General features: G+C 44.9%; 1 protein-coding gene across 1 annotated transcript in view; it reads left to right on the top strand.

Moving 5' to 3' along the window:
* The window catches only part of LOC118090051 (uncharacterized), a 37,090-nt gene extending 17,626 nt beyond the window's left edge, over positions 1 to 19,464 (top strand). The window contains exons 3-5 of the mRNA XM_088675751.1: positions 2,511 to 2,570; positions 7,651 to 7,725; positions 15,732 to 19,464. Coding sequence (XP_088531877.1) covers positions 2,511 to 2,570; positions 7,651 to 7,725; positions 15,732 to 15,843 — 247 coding nt within the window. The 3' untranslated portion in view covers positions 15,844 to 19,464. The remainder of the gene's footprint in view (positions 1 to 2,510; positions 2,571 to 7,650; positions 7,726 to 15,731) is intronic.

The following is a 19,464-nucleotide window of genomic DNA, read 5'->3' as shown; positions in this document are numbered from 1 at the left end:
CCAGAAGCGGATTAGTCATGGCCACATGACCCGGAAAGCTGTCTGTGGACAAACACCGGCTCCCATGGCCTGGAAGCGAGATGAGCGCCGCAACCCCATAGTCACCTTTGACTGGACTTAACCATCCAGGGGTCCTTTACCTTTTTCTTTTTCTTTTTCAGACCCTGACAAATCCTTTCCACTGTCCCTACTTTATCATGGGCTGAGGTTGCAATCCCAAAAAGCACATGAGGATATCTGCCAGGCTGAAACGGAGTACTCGTTTCCAGTTCCTTATTCCCATAAAAGTTCAAAATAGGGCTGAATGGGCAACCTGAATAAAGAACTGGAGTTGATACATTTGTGTCCCTGGGCCGTAGAATGAGTCCTGTATGTATCTCCTTGACTGAGAAACAGTTCCCTTCAAGATCCGCAAGAATTCTCTCCAATCCAAACAGCTAGGCTTGGTGTGTGTGTTGTTTCACAATGCTCTTGGCCATTGCAAAGAAGGAACTGAGGGCTGGGGTGCAAATTCTAAACTAAGCTTTGGGCTACCAAATATAATACACTCCCATCTCCAGAAGACTCCTCACAGTCAGCTGGCTCAGTGGACTCACGCCTCCTATCCAAACCAAATGTCAAGATACATGAGGATTTCCTGGGCAAACTGTTTTGCTGTGGGCTGGTGTGGGTTGTCTGCCTGCTTGTGGGGTGAAAAGGTTGAATTGTGCAGAAATGCCGATGTGCATGCAGAGGAGTTTGCTTGTTGATAGCCCATGTCTCTGTAGGCAAGCTACAACAGATAGAAGGTCAACATAACACTGAGTCGTCAAGCCATAGATAAGCCTCCTGTTGACCATGCCTGACACCCCATATCTCCACTTTGTGAAAATGAAGGAGATAATAGTATAGCAAACACTGCTTTGACTCTCTGCATGCAGTGATAAGGTCAGGAACCCAGGACAAAGCTGCCCACCAGGCCTGACTCATCTCCTGTGCAGGGAAGTGTTGGGTGCAAGGCACATTAAGCAACAATAAGGCCCAGCCTGTCTGTTCAGGCCCCACTGTGCACCTTGAGTTACAGTACTACCAAATTCCTAGAATCCTCTGTAATGTGAAGGGATTCCTCACGGTGCTTCTCCAGGGCATGACAACAGAAACGATGGCCCTTGGTGAGCTGTGAGACTTGCCCATGATACAGCTTTTCCCAAGGTATCATGGGAAATTTAAATGGCAGCTCTCGGATCCAACTGATCAGAGTCCTTCTGTTGCCTGACAAACCTGATGAGGTTGGGAACTGAACTGATGCTGAACTGCCAGAACCCAAATAAAGGAAGGTTTTATGGTATTAAACATTAAATAAAATAATGTCAAATGTCCTAAAAGTTAAGAATAAGTGCCTAGCACTTTGTGAGTAATCACAGTGCCTCATCTGTACTCACTGGGCAAAATACTGTGAGCAAGTTTAGGCACAACAAAAAAAGCCAAGAGACAGAAGTTTGCTTTTTGTTTTCTAAATGAAAACTGAAAATTCACAAAGGGTGGACTGAGCTACAGGACTGCCCCTCCCATGGGCCTCCAAGTGGTTACAGTCCAGAGTGTAGTCCTGTCCCTAACACAAGAGGGAAATGTGATAAAAATTAAGTTGTTTATGTAAAGGAAGCAAACATGAACTTGTCCATTCTTACACACACCAGTGCCTAACATGGATGTGCTGAATATAGCTGCATCTTGCTAGAGCAGCTCCATTTCTATTCTTCCCAGTCCTGGCAATTCCATGAGGAATGGCTGATTGCTTGCGCTTTGCTTCCTGCTGTGCTGTCTTCCTTTAGCAAGCCCTTTCCTCAATGACTTGCCGATTAGTTTGAGAAATCAGGGGTGTTTTACAAAACCAGGGCACTTTTGATGGGCTATTGATTGAGGACAAGCATGCCTGATAGTTTACTCAATGGGGATTAAAGAGAAAGGGGATCCAGACACAGGAAATTCTGGGTGGTCTTGTTTGCATCTGGGTATTTACCATAGAAAGATAGCTAGAAATTGTCCCTGCATAATTAAATCTGTTGCCCCATCCTCCACCAATAAATTTCCCAATGAGAACAAATCCTCCACAGCTGTCACAGCAGTGGCTTCTTAGATTCTTGAAGGAGAAATGCTCAATATCTTCTTTAAATAGTAAAACAAGTGACATGGGAAGAAGCAGCCTATACCAGCTCTGCATTTTTGGAAATGCTCTCCTTACAGAATCATAGAATTGTAGTTGGAAGGGACCCTGGGGGTCATTTAGTCCAACCCCCTGCAATGCAGAAATAATCAACTTGAGCCCAGCCAGGCTGTACAATCTCAAATGCCGAGTAGAGGCTGAATGGTTGCCTTCAGTACATATGGAGGTTTCCCCCCACAAAGCAGGACACTTGCCCCTAGGAGCAAGCAATCAGAAATTTGAGAGAGGAAAGAGAAGCAATGGTAACAGCAAGAGAAAATATTTTTAAATTTTAATTATGTTTATTTTCTGCCTTTTGTCGTCAAAGGAACGCAAGGTGCTGTGCAGAGTTCTCCTCCCCGTTGTATTCTCACCACAACCCTGTGAGGTAAGTTAAGCCGAGAGTGCATGACTAGTCCAAGTTCACCCTGTGACCTTTATTGCTGCCTGTGTTATGCACACTTAGGCTCTGTTTTACCCTGGAGGGGAGGATTGGATATGTGTGGAATTTACCCATCATTTTTTTTAGCAACAGAGAGAGCCTGGGTGGTGAAGCTACTAGAACAGGTGTGGTTCGCCTTCTGCAATGCCTTCTGGGCAACCACTGAAGGGTCATGTGCCTACGGTGAGCAGGGCCAGCAGCCAAAACTGGCAGAACAACAGAAGCTAATAATAATAATAATAATAATAATAATAATAATAATAATAATAATAATAATTTTATTATTTATATGCTGCCCATATGACTGTGTTGCCCCAGCCACTCTGGGCAGCTCCCAACAAAATAGTAAAAACACAATAAAACATCAAACATTAAAAACTTCCCTAGTCAGGGCTTCACTATACATGCCCACACCTCCCACTCTCTGTATCCTCCCTCTAAGACAAGTGAGAAACAGTTCAGTATCAGAACTCAAGGACATATTCCAGCCAGGCATAAACACCCAAGGACTGTGTGAAGCAGGGCCGGTGAGGAGTCTGGCCTAGGGAGAGTCCTGAGGACCAGATAGAAAACACCCACATTTGGCTCTCGGGCCTGTGATTAGCCACCCCTGAGTTAGAATGTAGAGCAGCATTAGGAGACACGTTACACTTCAGATGCCATCAGCCCAGCCAGCATGGCCAATGGTGGTTGATGATGGAAGTTGTCCCTGTTGGCATCCGTCTGCCTTAGGAGACAAAAGAGGAGCGCACCTTTGGCTGGAGGGTTACAGCAACTGCTGTGGCTGCAGGGACTGATACGGGAGAGACATGCTTTGTTGCAGCTGGGGCAGATGAAGGCGTCTGGTTGTGCCGCTGCAGGTGCACCGTGGCCTTTCTTCTCTCTGTGCTCCTCCCAGCGGTTGTTCCTCCTGTGGTCACTGCTATGGAAAACATGACCTGACTGTCTGTCTCCAGGCACTGCAGCCGTCTCCCAGGGCTTCCCACATAGCACGGCTAATGTTGCCAGCCTTCATGTCTGGTTTGCAGACATCTTTGCAACGTAGAGTTGGTCTGCCAACGGACCTGGTGCCTGAAGCCAGCTCCCCAAGGAGCAAATCGTCTTTCATTCTGTGGACATGACCAATGTGAACATGATGGAAGTTGTAGTCTAGCAACATCCAGAGGTAAATGGGCAATCCAGGTTCACAGAGTTGTAATGATGGGGACAGGGGAAGGGGAGAACATTGCATTAACAATGCCATGAGCTCCTGAGAGAAAAGGTTTTAAAACATTTTAAAAAAATAAACAAACCCTGCTTGGCTGTGGTGAGGCTTGCTCTCAACCTAACCAATCTCACAGGGTTGTTATCAGGCTAAAACAGTGCTCTTTTGTCCTTGGAGAAAGGGTGAGATACAACTGTGGCAAATATTTTCAGATGCTGAGAGCTGGGGGAATGTTAAGCTGTAAAAAGTTAATTAATGCAATCTCTGTTAATGTAGTTAATCAGATAATGCACACAATCTCTCTCTGATATTTACAGTACTCTTCCAAATCTCACCGAAGGTCTACCCAGTAATGAGCTTGTCTGGGTTTCTCATCAAACTTTATTATGAGTAGACACATGTACGATGCACCTTTTCCTTGGTTTGATTTTTAATCATGTGAGCTACTTGCAAGACAACCCTCCCTGGCTTACAGCCAATTGTGAAAAGCAGCAGACCTGGAGACTGTCTTTGGTATTCAACTGGGCAGAAAGAGTTCTTAGTTAAACAGAGTGAAACCAGATATTTCGGAGAAGGAAGTGATAAAGTGGGGAACTTTGGAACAGAAGGTCACATTCTAGTCTCCTATTCGAAACCAGAACAACCTGTCACATATTTTCTTAATTATCATACTGTGGAAATATTAACAGGCTAGTTCGGCAAAGACGTGGGTGGGAGGCACTCTTATTTTTTCTAAAATGAATGCTCAGTTCAATGATAGCTCTCTCTCATGTTCAGATCCAGTGGAGAGCTGTTTGGCAGTAGGTTCTGAGCAGACAAAGGGAAGTACTTTCCCCCCCACACACACTAAAAGTTATGAGGGTGCCTCCAGACTGTATTTTGCAAGAGGGATTCAAGCACATTCCACAACTTTAGGATTTAATGTTTAAAGTGGATTAAAGTGCTCCGTTGTTGCCTTAGCACAAAAATGGACCCACTTTTTTTTTTTTTTAAAGACCTTTTTGCAGTTTGGAAAGTGATAGGGGAAAGTGTAGGATGAATGACTGATTAATGAGGAGATGTGTAAACACCCTGCTAGCAATTTCAGGATGAAATTCAATTTTAGTTCTGTAATTATATTTCAGCTTTTAAATTGCTTTGCAATTGGGAGTCTTTTAGAACTTTCTGCTTGCAAGCTTCCCACAGGCATGTGAGTAGCTCAGTCGGTAGAACACAAGACTCTTAGTCTTAGCCTCAGGGTTGTGAGAGTTTGAGCCCCATGTTGGGCAAAAGCTTTCTGCATTTCACAGGGATAACCCTTTGTGGTCCCTTCCAAATCTACAATTCTGTGATTCTAAGCTCATTGTCATAGAACCACCCTGTAAACAAATCAGAATGCATGCTCAATAAAGACTGGACATAGGCTGTGTAAAGGTAAAGGGACCCTTGACCGTTAAGTCCAGTCGCTGACGACTCTGGGGTTGCGGTGCTCATCTCGCTTTACTGGCCGAGGGAGCCGGTGTTTTGTCTGCAGACTGCTTCTGGGTCATGTGGCCAGCATGACTAAGCTGCTTCTGTCGAACCAGAGCAGCGCACGGAAACGCTGTTTACCTTCCCGCCGCAGCGGTACCTATTTATCTACTTGCACTTTAACATGCTTTCGAACTGCTAGGTGGGCAGGAGCAGGGACCGAACAACGGGAGCTCACCCATTTACTTTGAATGCATTGCACTCCCATCACTGGTTTGAGAAGTGGTATATAAATAACATTAGCTGCAATCCATAATGCTATTTCTTATGCAGTCCTGCATCCCTCCTCAAAAAACTAGCTTTGATCTGAATTGTTTTAAAAGTTGTACAATGCCCTGATATCTTTTGATAAAGGGTGGTATATAAATTGAAACAACAACAACAACAACAACAACAACAACAACAGCTAAACTCTAAAATTCCCTAAACTCTAGAATTAGTGATGGTCATCAACTTGGGCGGCTTTAAAAGGCTTATATTCCCTCACTCTATCTGAATGGGTGCATGTGGGTGTTGTGTGTGAGAGGCAGGGCATAGCCCCACCCATTTTGCATTGGCTCCTCCTGCACACTGCTGGCATGCAGCCCCAGGAATGTTAGCCATAAGGGAATGCAGTGCAGCCCTTGTATTAAACCACTCTAGATATGCACATTCGCCTATTAAAATCACCCCAGAGCAGCTGGTCAATCTTTGAAATATCTATCAGTCACTAACAGATGAAAGATGGCCCTCCCAGAACAGCAGGCTTATTTTCATCTCCAGTGAAACACTTCTGCATTCTCAGGCTGACTCATCTCTCCTTACTTCATCTGCAAGAGAACTCTTTCAAAGGGAGCTACGTAATTGTCACTCTATGGTCTACCACCTTGCCTGTGCCTGGTGGATTGGCAGAGAGTATAATGTTCCCATTGTCATCTCTGTCAATACATAGTTCCCTAATAACCTGCAAGGAAATATTCTGATGGGTCCCTGTTAAAAACTCCAGCCTGGGGTCTGCATTGCACTGACAGATGAAAGGCAGAGGCATTGAGGTGACTTTTTCAGAGGGAAGAGACAGAGAAGGAAAAGCGCTGCAAGCCATTTCATTCATTCTCAGCAAAGGAGCTGTGTACACCAGGAAGAAAGGTTGCCTGTTGTAGCCCAAAGGCAAACAAAACATATAAAAAGTACACAGCAAAAGTGAAAAACATATAGAAGCACTTAGCATTTATATTTCACATTTACGGTGCTTCAGAATGCATACACTGGTCCAATGCACATGCCACAATAAACCAGTTTCAAACAAACGATGGTTTTAATGTGAACAAGCAGCACAGTGCACCCTGACAAAAGATTAAATAGTGATCTTTTTCTGCTTCTCCTCGCTCTGCAGCTGCACTGTTGATGAAACAAGCCAGAGTTTGGCTTCTTGTGTCATCTGAATCCAGGTTTTGATTTGCCTCCCCAAAACAAAGCAAGAACAAACCTTGGTTGCTGGTTGTGATTTGTCTGGAGGAAACAAACCGTGTTTCAATTCAGGCTTGTTTCAACCATGACACAGCAGGAGTTGGGGACAGTCTAGCCTGATCACCCCACTTTCTTTCTCCCGCTTTGAAACCATCCCATTTCCTTCAAATCCATTTTCCTCCCTCACTTCACACATTGGCTAAGATAATGTGTGTCTCTTTGCATCAAAGAACAGTCTCAGGCTTGGCCTTTGGGGAAGGAGCATAGCTCAATGGTAGCATAGGGCATGCTCTGCATGCAAAATATTCCCGGTTCAATCCCTGGCATCTCCTAATAATTCTGGGTAAGACTCCTTTCAAAACACCCTGGAGACCCACTGCCAGTCAGTGTACAATACACTGCACCAAACATATTAACTGCAAACGAATGTCCTGAAGTTCAGATTCAAAGAATACATGGATTTTTCTTTTCTTTTTAATTTTACAACCATTGGAAAAACCACAGTCTGCTTGATATATATATATATATAAATATAGTGATTAGCACCTTCTCAATCGCTCAATAAGCAAAGCGGTTTTGATGTAATCTTTGGATGGCATCCAAAACACCTATATAAACTGCTGTTGCTAAGGCCTGGCAGCATTTATTGCTTGTGAGATAGCCTTGTGTCTGCTCCAGCTTTTAGAAAGTCTTAGCAAATAATTTAATAGTCGTTGGAAATGCGCATATAGATTAGATGTGGCCAGTTAAGGTACCTAAAAGGGAAAAACCACAAATGTACTTGTCCAGTTTGTTGATTTAGTATATACAAAGCAGATTGGCCAGGAGTCAAAAATGACTGCTCTTTTTCTTTGCTTGTTTCTACAGTATCGGCTGGCTTCTCATGCCTCAGTATTCTCAGGAAGAATGTTTGTGGTGTACACTGTCAAATACAGAACATATGTATGTATATGTATGTATGTATGTATGTATGTATGTATGTATGTATGTATGTATGGGACCCAGGTGGCGCTGTGGTTAAACCACTGAGCCTAGGGTTTGCTGATCAGAAGGTCGGCGGTTCGAATCCCTGTGACGGGGTGAGCGCCCGTTGCTTGGTCCCAGCTCCTGCCAACCTAGCAGTTCGAAAGCATGTCAAAATGCAAGTAAATAAATAGGAACCGCTACAGCGGGAAGGTAAACGGTGTTTCCATGTGCTGCTCTGGTTTGCCAGAAGCGGCTTAGTCATGCTGGCCACATGACCTGGAAGCTGTACGCTGGCTGCCTCGGCCAATAATGCGAGATGAGCGTCCCAACCCCAGAGTCATCCGTGACTGGACCTAACAGTCAGGGGTACCTTTACCTTTTTAAGGTGGTATTGGAAGGAATTTTTTTATAATGTACCTTTGTTAGAGAAAGTACTTTGAGAAGGGGCTCTGTGAAAGATCTTGAGGCACAGGCGGTCTGGAATGGGAAGAGATGTTACCCATGTGGTGTTATGTGGTTTTCCTGCAATTTTAATGTGTTGCAGTGTGATTTTTAATACTTTGTAAACTGCTCTTAGGAACATTGAAGACAAATAAATAAAAATATAGCATCAGAAATAGGAGATTCTGAAAACTGGAGGGGAAACATTTAGCCTCCTAGATCACTCTGTGGCTGCATTCACATGACAGTCAATTCCATTTCCCTATCTTTTAATTTTTGCATTATATTTCACACAATGTAAAAACCAGTGTTCGAAATTCCCCTTGAGCCAGCAGTTCCTGAGCTCTGGGCGCAGCACTAGCCTAAGATTTCAGATTAAAACTGCAGAGTGGAAGTAAAGGAAGACCTTTTTATGCCTCCTCACTTCCAGCTACTCTCTGAAAACTGGAGAAGAGACCCTCTAAAGAGTGGTAGGGGGTGGACAGGGGAAGGACTAGGCCATGTGAAAAAGGAACATAATATTTTAGCTGCAGTTTATTCATTATCAGCTTTGTATTCTTGTTATAAAAAATATGTGCCTAGACATACCGTTGTGGTGTCATTTAGTTCCTAGTTTTCATATCTCAGTTTCTAACACTGGTAAAAAGCTCTTCCAGAAATGTAGCATAAGTTTAGTGCTCATTATGTGCTTCCAGAAAAAGTCCATTTGCAATGGAAATGAGCACTAAAGTTGCACTATTGGGTTGGGGTTTTTTTGGGGGGGAGCAGTTGGCATCAGTCTGGCAGTGGTGTTTACATCATGTGGCTCGAATACTGTGTAGAATTTAACAATCAGGGGAAAGTCAGGTAGATGGAATAAACTGCTGTGTGAATGCAGCCTGTGATTTCCTTTCAAGCCACCATTCTCAAAGGGCAACCAAAACGATCCCAAAGACAGAGCATCTCTATTAATTCAAGGAGAGGGGGGAGGAAATGCAAGTAAGAAGGGACATGGAAGAGGTTATAAGATTATCCATGGTATGAAGAAAGTCACTAGAGAGAGGTTCTTCTCCCTTTCTCGTAATACTGAAACCAGGCTTCAGCCAATTAAGCTGAAAGTTGGGAGATTCCGGAAAGACAAAAGGAAGAGTGCTTCTTCACACAACTATGGACTTGGCCCCCCACAATGTGGATGGCTTTAAAAGAGGATTAGATGGATTCATCTTGGATAAGGCTGTCAATGGCCATTGACCGTGATGGCTATATTACCCCAGTAGTGGAAGTCATGTGCTTCTGAATACCAGTCGCTTGGGATTGCAAGCTGGTTGTACTTTTTTTGGCTTGACACTGGAGAAGGATTTTTTTCCATTGCACTACATGTGTTAATTAAATGCCAAGGTGCCTGTGTTGTTACCAACAACTGTTTTGTGAATGGCCACTGTTAATAACTTAATTATCACTGTCTCTGCTTTCTGCATTTCATTTTCTCTGATTTCACTCTTTATAATTCGTGTGTGTGTGTGTGTGTGTGTGTGTGTATTCAAGATAACACTCCATGTACCTGAAGAAGTGGACTGCGCAGTCCATGAAACCTTATGCCGTAATAAATTTGTAACGGGAGAGAGATGCATTCCTATAAAATTCAGCTCCAGGGCAGGGATTTTTCTGTCTGGAATGATCTTCCTTTTGCTACATATGTGCTTCAGTTTTGTCTTTTCAACACCAAAGTCTGCAACGTGATTAAAATTCAGGAGAGTAGCAAAGTTAGATTTAAGTAATAAAGGGTAAATTGTCCCAGGAATGCCTCAGTCCTACTTACATTCTTCTCTTGGTTTTGCATGCTATTGCTCCCTCCACCCATCATGCCAGTTATAGCCCCGAAAACTGTGGATTATCTTTCCGTCTGTATGCTTGTTTCGTCCTTTGCAGATTCTGCATTAATGCTGTTAAAAGTATTTACATGAACTGCTTGCTCCTGGCTGCTGAGAGTAAAGCACTTGCGTCGTCTTTAAAGCCTCTGTTTTAAATCTGAAGCAAAGAGATTTTCCTCCCCTCTGCTATTTTTTGCTACAAAGCACATCAAATAAGCTCTTCCTGTTCCGGGTGTGTGTATGTGTGTGCAATAATTAATTTCTCTTTCTGTCGACCTCGTCATGTGCTAACATCTTGCACGTACAAAACAGCATTTGGCTTAGGCTTACTTCACATCATTTCCCCCATGGCGACATCTGACTTGGAAGCTGCCACAGGTCCATCTAGTTTAGAATTGCCTACACTGGTTGGCAGCAGCTCTTCAATGTTTGAAGCAGGAGTCTCCCCAGCATTGACTGGAGATGCCTGGGATTGAATTTGGGGTCTTCTGTGTGCAAAGCATGTGATGTGCTGTTGAGCTATGGCCTCTTCCCCTGTTAGAAGAGGCAGTCTAGTTTTGGATTAAAAAATGGTCAAGTGAGGTTTTCACTATACAGTGGTACCTCGGTTTATGAACACAATTGGTTCCGGAAGTCTGTTCATAAACTGAAGCGTTCATAAACTGAAGCGAACTTTCCCATTGAAAGTAATGGAAAGTGGATTAATCCGTTCCAGACGGTCCGCGAAGTAACCGTTCATAAACTGAAGCGAACTTTCCCATTGAAAGTAATGGAAAGTGGATTAATCCGTTCCAGACGGGTCCGCGGAGTACTTAAACTGAAGCGTTCATAAACTGAAACATGGGTGTAATTGTTTCCGGAAGTCTGTTCATAAACTGAAGCGTTCATAAACTGAAGCGAACTTTCCCATTAAAAGTAATGGAAAGTGAATTAATCCGTTCCAGATGGGTCCGCGGCGTTCATAAACCGAAAATTCATAAACCGAGGTGTTCATAAACCGAGGTTCCACTGTACTGTAATGCTAATAGCACAGTTACATATGGCCCAGCTGTTCTGATTTTCCAGGAGTGGCCTGTTCCCCTGCTGTCTTGTCTTGATTCTGGTGTCTCTTTTGTCTTTGTTTTGCCTTTCCAGGGATGTTTTTGGGGTACCTGTTAAAACTTTTGTTAGTATGCACACTGGCACATCAGCTTGTGGTTGTTTTGCTTCAATCGCCCCATAACTAGCAATTGAGATAGTAAATGTGTTGGGTGTTGCTGCCATTCTGCAATCATTCTGCTTTGTGATTAAATAGGCAATAAAAAAAAAATCCTAGATGGTTATAAAAGGAAACAGTTATGCTTCAAAATCCAGCAAAAGATGGATTATTTCAGAGTCAATAAATACAGGGAAATCCAGCAATTCATACCTGGGTGTGCAGAGTTAAGTGGCGGTTTGGACACAGGGATGTTACAGGCATACAAGGCTAACCTTTTTTCGCCTGTGAAATGTGGCGGTGAATATGTACGGTAATCACGAGCCATATGATCCTCTTCTTAGGTAGACCGATGGGGACCTGTTATCCCAAATCTCTGGGTGGATTGTGCAGTGAGTGGCATGTGATTAAGTCAACCGTGTGGTTTCCATATGCTCACTTTCACATCTGAGCTGTTTTCAGTGCACGGCCAAAGTCCTTATTCCTGGTCTGTTTCCTCTAAAGAGTCAGCAGAAACTGCAAAGCAATAGCCCTGTGTGGGTGTCCTCCCTCATATGACTAACAGGATCATAAATCACAAGGTTGTAAATCACGGAGAGCCTGTGTGTCGTACAGCAGGTGTGTCCTTCCAGTGTGAGTAGCAGAGACATGATGTTTCCGCACACATCAGGGCCGGCGGGTGCTGCCTCTGCTCTCACCCCCCTCTGCTTACATGTTTGTTAATTGTGAGAGGGAGAATGCCCAAATAGGGATAATATGGGAACTGACTGTCGGACTGGGAAGAAGTGGCAAAAGAAGGCAATGTGAATAGGTGGGTGGAAGCCTGAGGAAATGAATGCTTGATTGGCAAACTACCGTACATTATATGGAAAAATGAGCAACAAAGCCCTGATATTTAAAAGAATGAAAAGCAGATTTGGGAGTTTTAGATTCTGAAAGAGAAGGTGCACTTAACCCTTTCCCCCTTTTAGCCATTTCCCTGCCCAAAATCATTTCCCAAAGTTGTTTTCACTTGTTTCACTTTCATATATATATAAAAGAGCACACCCTTTGCTCTTTAATAACCTGAGATAGGAGGCTAACTGTATGTCTGTAGGTCTCTATGCACATCTGTAGCTGAACGTGTGGAGGCCATGGGTGGATGAAACTCGGGGCATCACCCTGACCCCCTCCCTGCTCCACATGTTAGTTGCATGCATGACTTTCACATGAAGAGGGCTTGGGTGTCAGGGGGGGATAAATATCCCTGACAGCTAGTTTTCTATGCAGGGGGGCTTGTTTGTCCGTCTTGAGGAAGCCAGAACTCAGACACAACCAGGGTGGAAGGAGGGTTGGTCAGTCGACTGGGGTGCTGGAGATAATTGGGATCAGCAAACCAGACAGTCCGGCCCGGTACTCACAAAGACAAGGGTAGCAAGCAGGCAGGCATGTCCAGGGCTTGGGAAATAAGGATGATCAGACACAGCACTTGCAGGATCACGCACAGATCACGGGAACTGAGAAGTGAGTTGTGCCAATTGAGGGCTTTCATCTCTCTTGTCCCAGGCTGTTTGACACCCTTGCTGAGGAATGGATTTCCTTGAAAGCAAAATCTCTAGACCAGGCACCCCCAAACTTCGGCCCTCCAGATGTTTTGGACTACAATTCCCATCATCCCTGACCACTGGTCCTGTTAGCTAGGGATCATGGGAGTTGTAGGCCAAAACATCTGGAGGGCCACAGTTTGGGGATACCTGCTCTCACCTCTTTGCTACTTCCCACCTGGTGGCTCCTTGCACTGATGTGTGGCTGTTGCAGATAGGATAACGAGATGTAAAAGAGGGCAGGGCTCCTGCACTTCTAACACAATTATTAATGCAACTATTAGAGGTGCAGGAGCCCTGTCTTTTTTTGCATCTGACCCCCCAGGTCTGACTTAAGATCCCACTAGCTCATCCAGCTCCTTCACCTCCATCATGCTGGTTGAATCCTGGCTGCTACTTGATGCTGGGATTGTGGCAGAAGCTCATTCGGTCTTGCGACCTCCGACCAGCAGTCTAAAGTGGCAGAGACCAGACACAGCGTTATGCCCTCCGTGAGAGCTAGGCCATAAAGATGGTTGCAAGTGTAGCTGCTGCAGATACATTTCTTGCATCATACACAGATTACGAAAGACATTTCAATTCTTATATGGCAAACCAAACCATGTCAGGCCACATTTTGAAAATGCCTCTTTAGCTTCTTCAACTTTTTGGCATAGTACTGCTATATGTGTTCTGTGAAATGGGATATGCTCTTTCATTGCCGTCTCAAGAGGATGACATGGTGGCGCAGATGTTGGGGCCCTGAGGCCGATGGGAGGTGTGGGACAAAGAGCAGCAGGCTTGGCAGCAGAGGGTTGGTGGCACAGGCCTGAAGAATACTTACATACCTCTTCTTCGGTAAGCAATGAGAAATTCCAGGTCTGCAGTACTTACTTACTGCAGTACTTACTTACTTACTGCAGTACTTACTTACTTTCAAATAGACAGGTTGACTATAGGTAGAGGCAAAGCTTACCCACCTCTGTAGACAAACAATTGGACATTGCACCCACATAAGATTCCAGCCAAACCCTTATAGATCCCTTCTCTTTGTTTCTGACTCATGCCAGACACACAGCCTGTCCTTTGCACACAGACACCTGGATTGCATCAACCTTTCCTGGAAAGCGGGAATGTCTGCTCATTTTGAATATTCAGAACATTCCCCAAAAGATCCTGTATCAAGAGGCAGTTGACTAACTGTTTGGTTCCAGTGTCAATGTATCACCTGTAGTTTACCTAACCAAAGGATGCAATTAGCCAGATGTGGCCCCTTATCAATCTCTTGCCACATCCCTAGGCTCGCAGCAATATTTTAATGTGCTCTCCATGTTAAGCACACCTGATGCCACCTGAATGCGTTGCTGCTTTTTGCCACTCTTAAAAGGGTGATTGTGAATAAGGTATATAACTTCCGGCTTGACATTCCGAAGAAGAGGAGGAGGAGGAGGAGGAGGAGGAGGAGGAGGAGGAGGAGGAGGAGGAGGAGGGGTAAGAAAACATCCATGAGTTGCCATCAGTGGAATAAAATGGACACATGGAAAATTACCACGATGCAGTTACATCTCTGAAACTGTATGGTTGAAAGGAATTTAACTTCTGTGGACCTGCCACAGAAAGGACTGAGTTTCTAGCGTGCTTTTGCAAGCCCTCAAAAACTTCATCAAACTGGTCACGTGTGCCCAGTAGGTTGCTTTGAAAATCACGGATTTCAATGGGTCGATTCTGAGCATGACTCAGGGTGCAACCCTAACTCCTACCTGCCACCAACAGGGGGTGGTGGGGCAGCTGGACCACTGCCACATCTGTACCCCTTTTGCTCGCAGCGGTTCCAATAGAAGGTGCAGGACGACCAGGCCTGATCTGTACCCAGTCAGTTAGATTGGGCCTGATGCCACTGTATGGCAGCTGTAAAACTGGGATCCTGCAAACCCTGGGCCACCACAGCCCACCCTGTCCCCACCCTCAGATCACCCCATTGCAGGAGTTTCCCTCTGCTAACACCTATTCCTGTATTCAGGGAAAGTCAGGAGGCTGAGAGGGCTTGGCAGAGGGATACCACCACCTATTTCAACACACACAGCATCCCAGGCTAAGGGAAGGTGTGTTGGGGGGGTTGGATTGTGCTGCCCACCAGATACTACAACACACACGGTATCATTTATTCATTGAGAGAGAATCCAGTGAACTTTGAAATAATTGTAGGAAGCCAAGAAGAATTCAGCAGCCTACTGAAATAGCATTTCAAAAGGACTTTAATCTGTGGAGTGATAACCTCCACACGAAGGATCAGCAGCAGCAGCAGGTACAGTGAGGATTATCAGAATTTCAGTGCTTCAGCTCCCTGACATTAGAAAGAGAGAGGGGGGAAATCCATGAAAACATCTGTGATAAGCAGATTATTCGGACCTGTGTCATATATAACCAACATGGTTTTTGAGTATGTTAATTCCTTCAATAGAGGTAAAAGCACCCAGGTGATTGAAAGAGTGTCCGTTCTGCCATCTGTGTCTGCTTTAGAAATGCATTTGTGCTGTTTTCTGTGGTTGCTGAGTGCTTTTTTTGTTTGCTGTTGTTATTGGACGTTGGCTTGCTTTTGCCGTTGGCTTGCTTTACATTTAAATTAGACCTGCAATGTGAACATGGTTTGTTGTCTTTATTTTTGGAACATTTTACTGTTGAGACGTGGGTGATTTTTATAGAGGAAGTTCACACAGCAATTAATAGAGGGGAAGCTTTGAGCAAATGCATATTTCTTCTCGCTATGCACGGAGAACTTGGAAAATCTAGTGACGTGCCCCATGTGGCTATTATTTCAAGCACTCTGCTTGGGAGCTGCTGGCATGGGGAGAATTTGTTTAAAGAGAGAGGCTCTGATGCAGCCACCAGCGGTTATTATACCCGGGTGATACTCTTCTTGCATTTCTTTTCCAGGTCAACGCTCTCCAGAAGTCATCTTCTCCCTTTCTCTCCACTGTTCTACAGTAACTTGGAGCAGGGCTTTCAGAGTGGCTGGCCCCGTTTTGCGAAACAGAGTCCCTGTTGAGATACGACAGACACTCACTATTTGTCCTTTCCGGGAACGACTGAAGGCATTTTTGTTTGGACACACTTTCCAAGCTGGATGAAAAGGCCTTGGGTGTTATTTTTGTACTGTTTTAAGACCTAGCTTTAGTTGTTGCATTTGCACTGTTTTAAAAACTATTTTCGCTGTTTTAATAGTGTGTTTGTAAATGGCCTTGAGACACATGTAAAAGAGATACACACATGTGTGTATCCATGTGTGTATCTTAAGAAGTGTGCATGCACACGAAAGCTCATACCAATGACAAACTTAGTTGGAAGGATTTTTTTTTTAAGTAAAAGAGAATTCATCATCCTCATCAGTAATGAAGGAGAAAAAGATAGGCCTGCTTAAATACAGGAATACATTCTGCATCCACCTGCATGTTCTTTGCAAGAATTGATAGTGGGTGTTAGCATCTAATTTGCAAGCCCCTTTGCCGTGCAGGAAAGATTTTGAAGAGGGCTTGCCCAACTAAGAGCACTCCAAAGACCACAATCTGAGGCAAATGGGCTTCTTTCTTATGCATACTCTTTTAAATACCCAGCCTACATTGCTGTCATGTTCTCTATGTGGGGCTGCCTTAAAAGATAGTCTGCAAACTTGAGCTGGTACAATATTTAGCTGCCAGAATTCTTGTGGGAACAAGCCTATTTGATTATATCGCCCATTCATTTCTGGGCTCAGTTTAAAGTACTAGTACTAACCTTTAAAACCGTAAATGGTTGGGAACCACATTATTTGAGAGTTTCCCTACACCCATATGAATCTGCCCAGGTCCTCAGATTGTTCTCAGAGTGCCCTGCTATCTGTTGTGCGCCACTGATAAAGTGACCAGCTTAGCAGTTACCAGGAACAGGGCCTTTTTCAGTGGTGGCCCCCACACTTGTATAATTCCATCCCTTGAGAATTCTGGTTAGCTCCCTCTCTTTCAGGCTTTAAGTGGGCCTAAAGGAATGGTTGATCCTGCTAAGCATATATATATATATATATATATATATATATATATATATATATGATAAAGTTTTCATTAGTATGTTTGTCTTCTAACTTTTTTGTGGACTACCTGAACAGTTGGGTAGAAATTAATTAATTAAATAGTATGCAAAACATTATGAGTTCCTTGGAGCACTAATAGGATATAAATACACCCTTGTATGTCTTGACGGGGGTAGCGCTGCGGTCTAAACCACTGAGCCTAGGGCTTGCCGATAGAAGGTCGGCCGTTCGAATCCCTGCAACGGGGTGAGCTCCTGTTGCTCGGTCCCAGCTCCTGCCCACCTACCGGTAGCAGTTCGAAAGCCCGCCAAAAAGTGCAAGTAGATAAATAGGTACTGCTTCGGCAGGAAGGTAAACAGCATTTCCATGTGCTGCTCTGGTTCGCCAGAAGCGGCTTAGTCATGCTGGCCACATGACCTAGAAGCTGTCTGTGGACAAACACCGGCTCCCTTGGCCTAGAGAGTGAGATGAGCGCAGCAACCCCAGAGTCGTCCGCAACTGGACCTAATGGTCAGGGGTACCTTTACCTTTACCTTTACTATGTCTTGATAGACATATACCTTGTAAAGCTGCCTTGGTATGTATGCACATCTACCTGCAATCTCACTTCTCTGATGCCTGAGGCACTTGCTCAAAGAGGGTGTTCCCACAATGGTCCTCTATCAAGTTGCCACCCACCATGACATGAGATGAGTAGAACTTCATAATAAATGTCAGGAATGTCAGGAGTCAGGGTGGGGAGCCTGTAGCTCTCCACATGCTGCTGGATTACACCTCCTGTCAGCTCATCTAAGACAGCAGGGCCACATCAAGGATGATGTGAGTTGCATTTAGCAACATCTGAAGGACCACAGGTTCCCTAACCTCTGATCTATGTGATTGCTTAGCAGACCAGCCCTATTCATGTTTACTCAATGGGACTTTCTCCCAGGTGAGTATGCATAGGATTGCGGACTATCAGGGGTCAACAAACTTTTTCAGCAGGAGGCCGGTCCACTGTCCCTCAGACCTTGTGGGGGGCTAGACTATATGTTGCCATGATTATGACCCACATTTTGTTGTTGTTGTTGTTGCAAAAATCCTTATTGGGACCAACCCCAACATTGCCAAATGTGATTTTGTGTGTGTGTGTGTGTGTGTGTTCCCTTATACACCCATGCTGCTTCCTTTGCGTTTTACACATTGACAGTTATTATTTCTCTCGTAAGGTGGGGTGGGGGGCTGAAGTAAGTGTGCCAATGCCATTCCTGTCAGCCCTGGAGAGCGTGTGCGCCTGCGTGGGTGAAGGGGAAAGCCGTTGGCCATGCTAAATCAGGCTGGTGCCACTCAAGCAAAAACATTCTTTTCCCCGTGTGAGGGAAGACCGGGCAGCGGTAGCTATTTACCTTTCCGTGGCTCGCACCGTGTAGCTAACAAGCGGCCTCCCCAGCAGAGCACAGAACTGCTTTGGAGTGCAGCGACCCAGGCACACTCCACTTCCTCTGGCGGGGAGCACTGCCACCACAGACACCGGCGGGCATCGCTCCCGAGGTGCCTCTGAGCCCCTGCCGCTGCAACTGCCCTTCCTGAGGTCAGTCAGTCGCCAGCAGCTCCATGGTGGAAATCCGAACTGTGGCTCCTCTTCCCCACCCCCCACTCTGCTAGAAAAGATTGCTGCACGCGTGCGACGGATGGAGAAGAGGCTTGTCTCGAGCAGCTGCCTGCCTCACTTTTGACGCCCAAGCCTGGCTGAGTCGCAAAAACCATTGCACGCGTGCACTATGCCGGCTGCCTGGATTCCTGGACTGTCTGCGGGCCGGATCTAGAAGGCAATTTTGCCTGATCTGGCCTGCGGGCCTTAGTTTCCCGACCCATGGGTTAAGTGAACTTTTCTGCCTGTTTCTGCTATAGCAGCAGAACAATGCCTCAAAGCAGGATTATCAGCTTTCATAGAATTGTAGAGTTGGAGGGAAGCACAAGGGTCTTCTGGTGCAACCCCCTGCAACGCAAGAATCTTTTGCCCAACATGGGGCTTGAACCCACAACCCTGAGATTAAGAGTCTCATGCTGTACTGACTGAGCTATCTCTAGCTTTGAGGGTCCTTGTTTCAAAGGCCACCAGAGGCCTTCAGACAATTTGTTGTGTTTCAAGGGCTGTAATACTGTATTATGGCTGCAATTCCATGCCCACTTATATAGGAATAAGCCTCTTCTGAGTAGACACCTATAGGGTTGCACTGGGTATAATTCTTTATGTGGCAGCGTGAGCATGGGTGGGGGCACCTGCACATTATAATACTGCATTGCTATTAGGGAGTACTTTTTATTCTAGTTGCCTTATTTCTTAAAAGATGTTATTCGATACAACGGAGCACTCAGCAATGGAGCCATTTGGAGCACAGGCATCTGAGCCAAGGTCCTGCTCCTGCTGGCCTTATCATTTATTGATCACGGGGTTGTTTTTAATACATAGCATTTCCCTCTCTCTTTCAAGAAGCTCAAGAGCAGCTTGTATGGGGCTTCCAGGAAGTCTCCTATCCAGGTGGCAGGTGCCAATATGAAATATGCTTATGCAATAACAAAGTGCGCTTGTAAAATAAAAAAATTCCTTCAGTAGCACCTTAA

This window comes from Zootoca vivipara, chromosome 8, assembly GCF_965207765.1.
Source record: "Zootoca vivipara chromosome 8, rZooViv2.hap1.1, whole genome shotgun sequence".
In the NCBI taxonomy this organism is placed as follows: Eukaryota; Metazoa; Chordata; class Lepidosauria; order Squamata; family Lacertidae; genus Zootoca; species Zootoca vivipara.
This window is presented reverse-complemented; position numbering and strand designations above follow the sequence as displayed.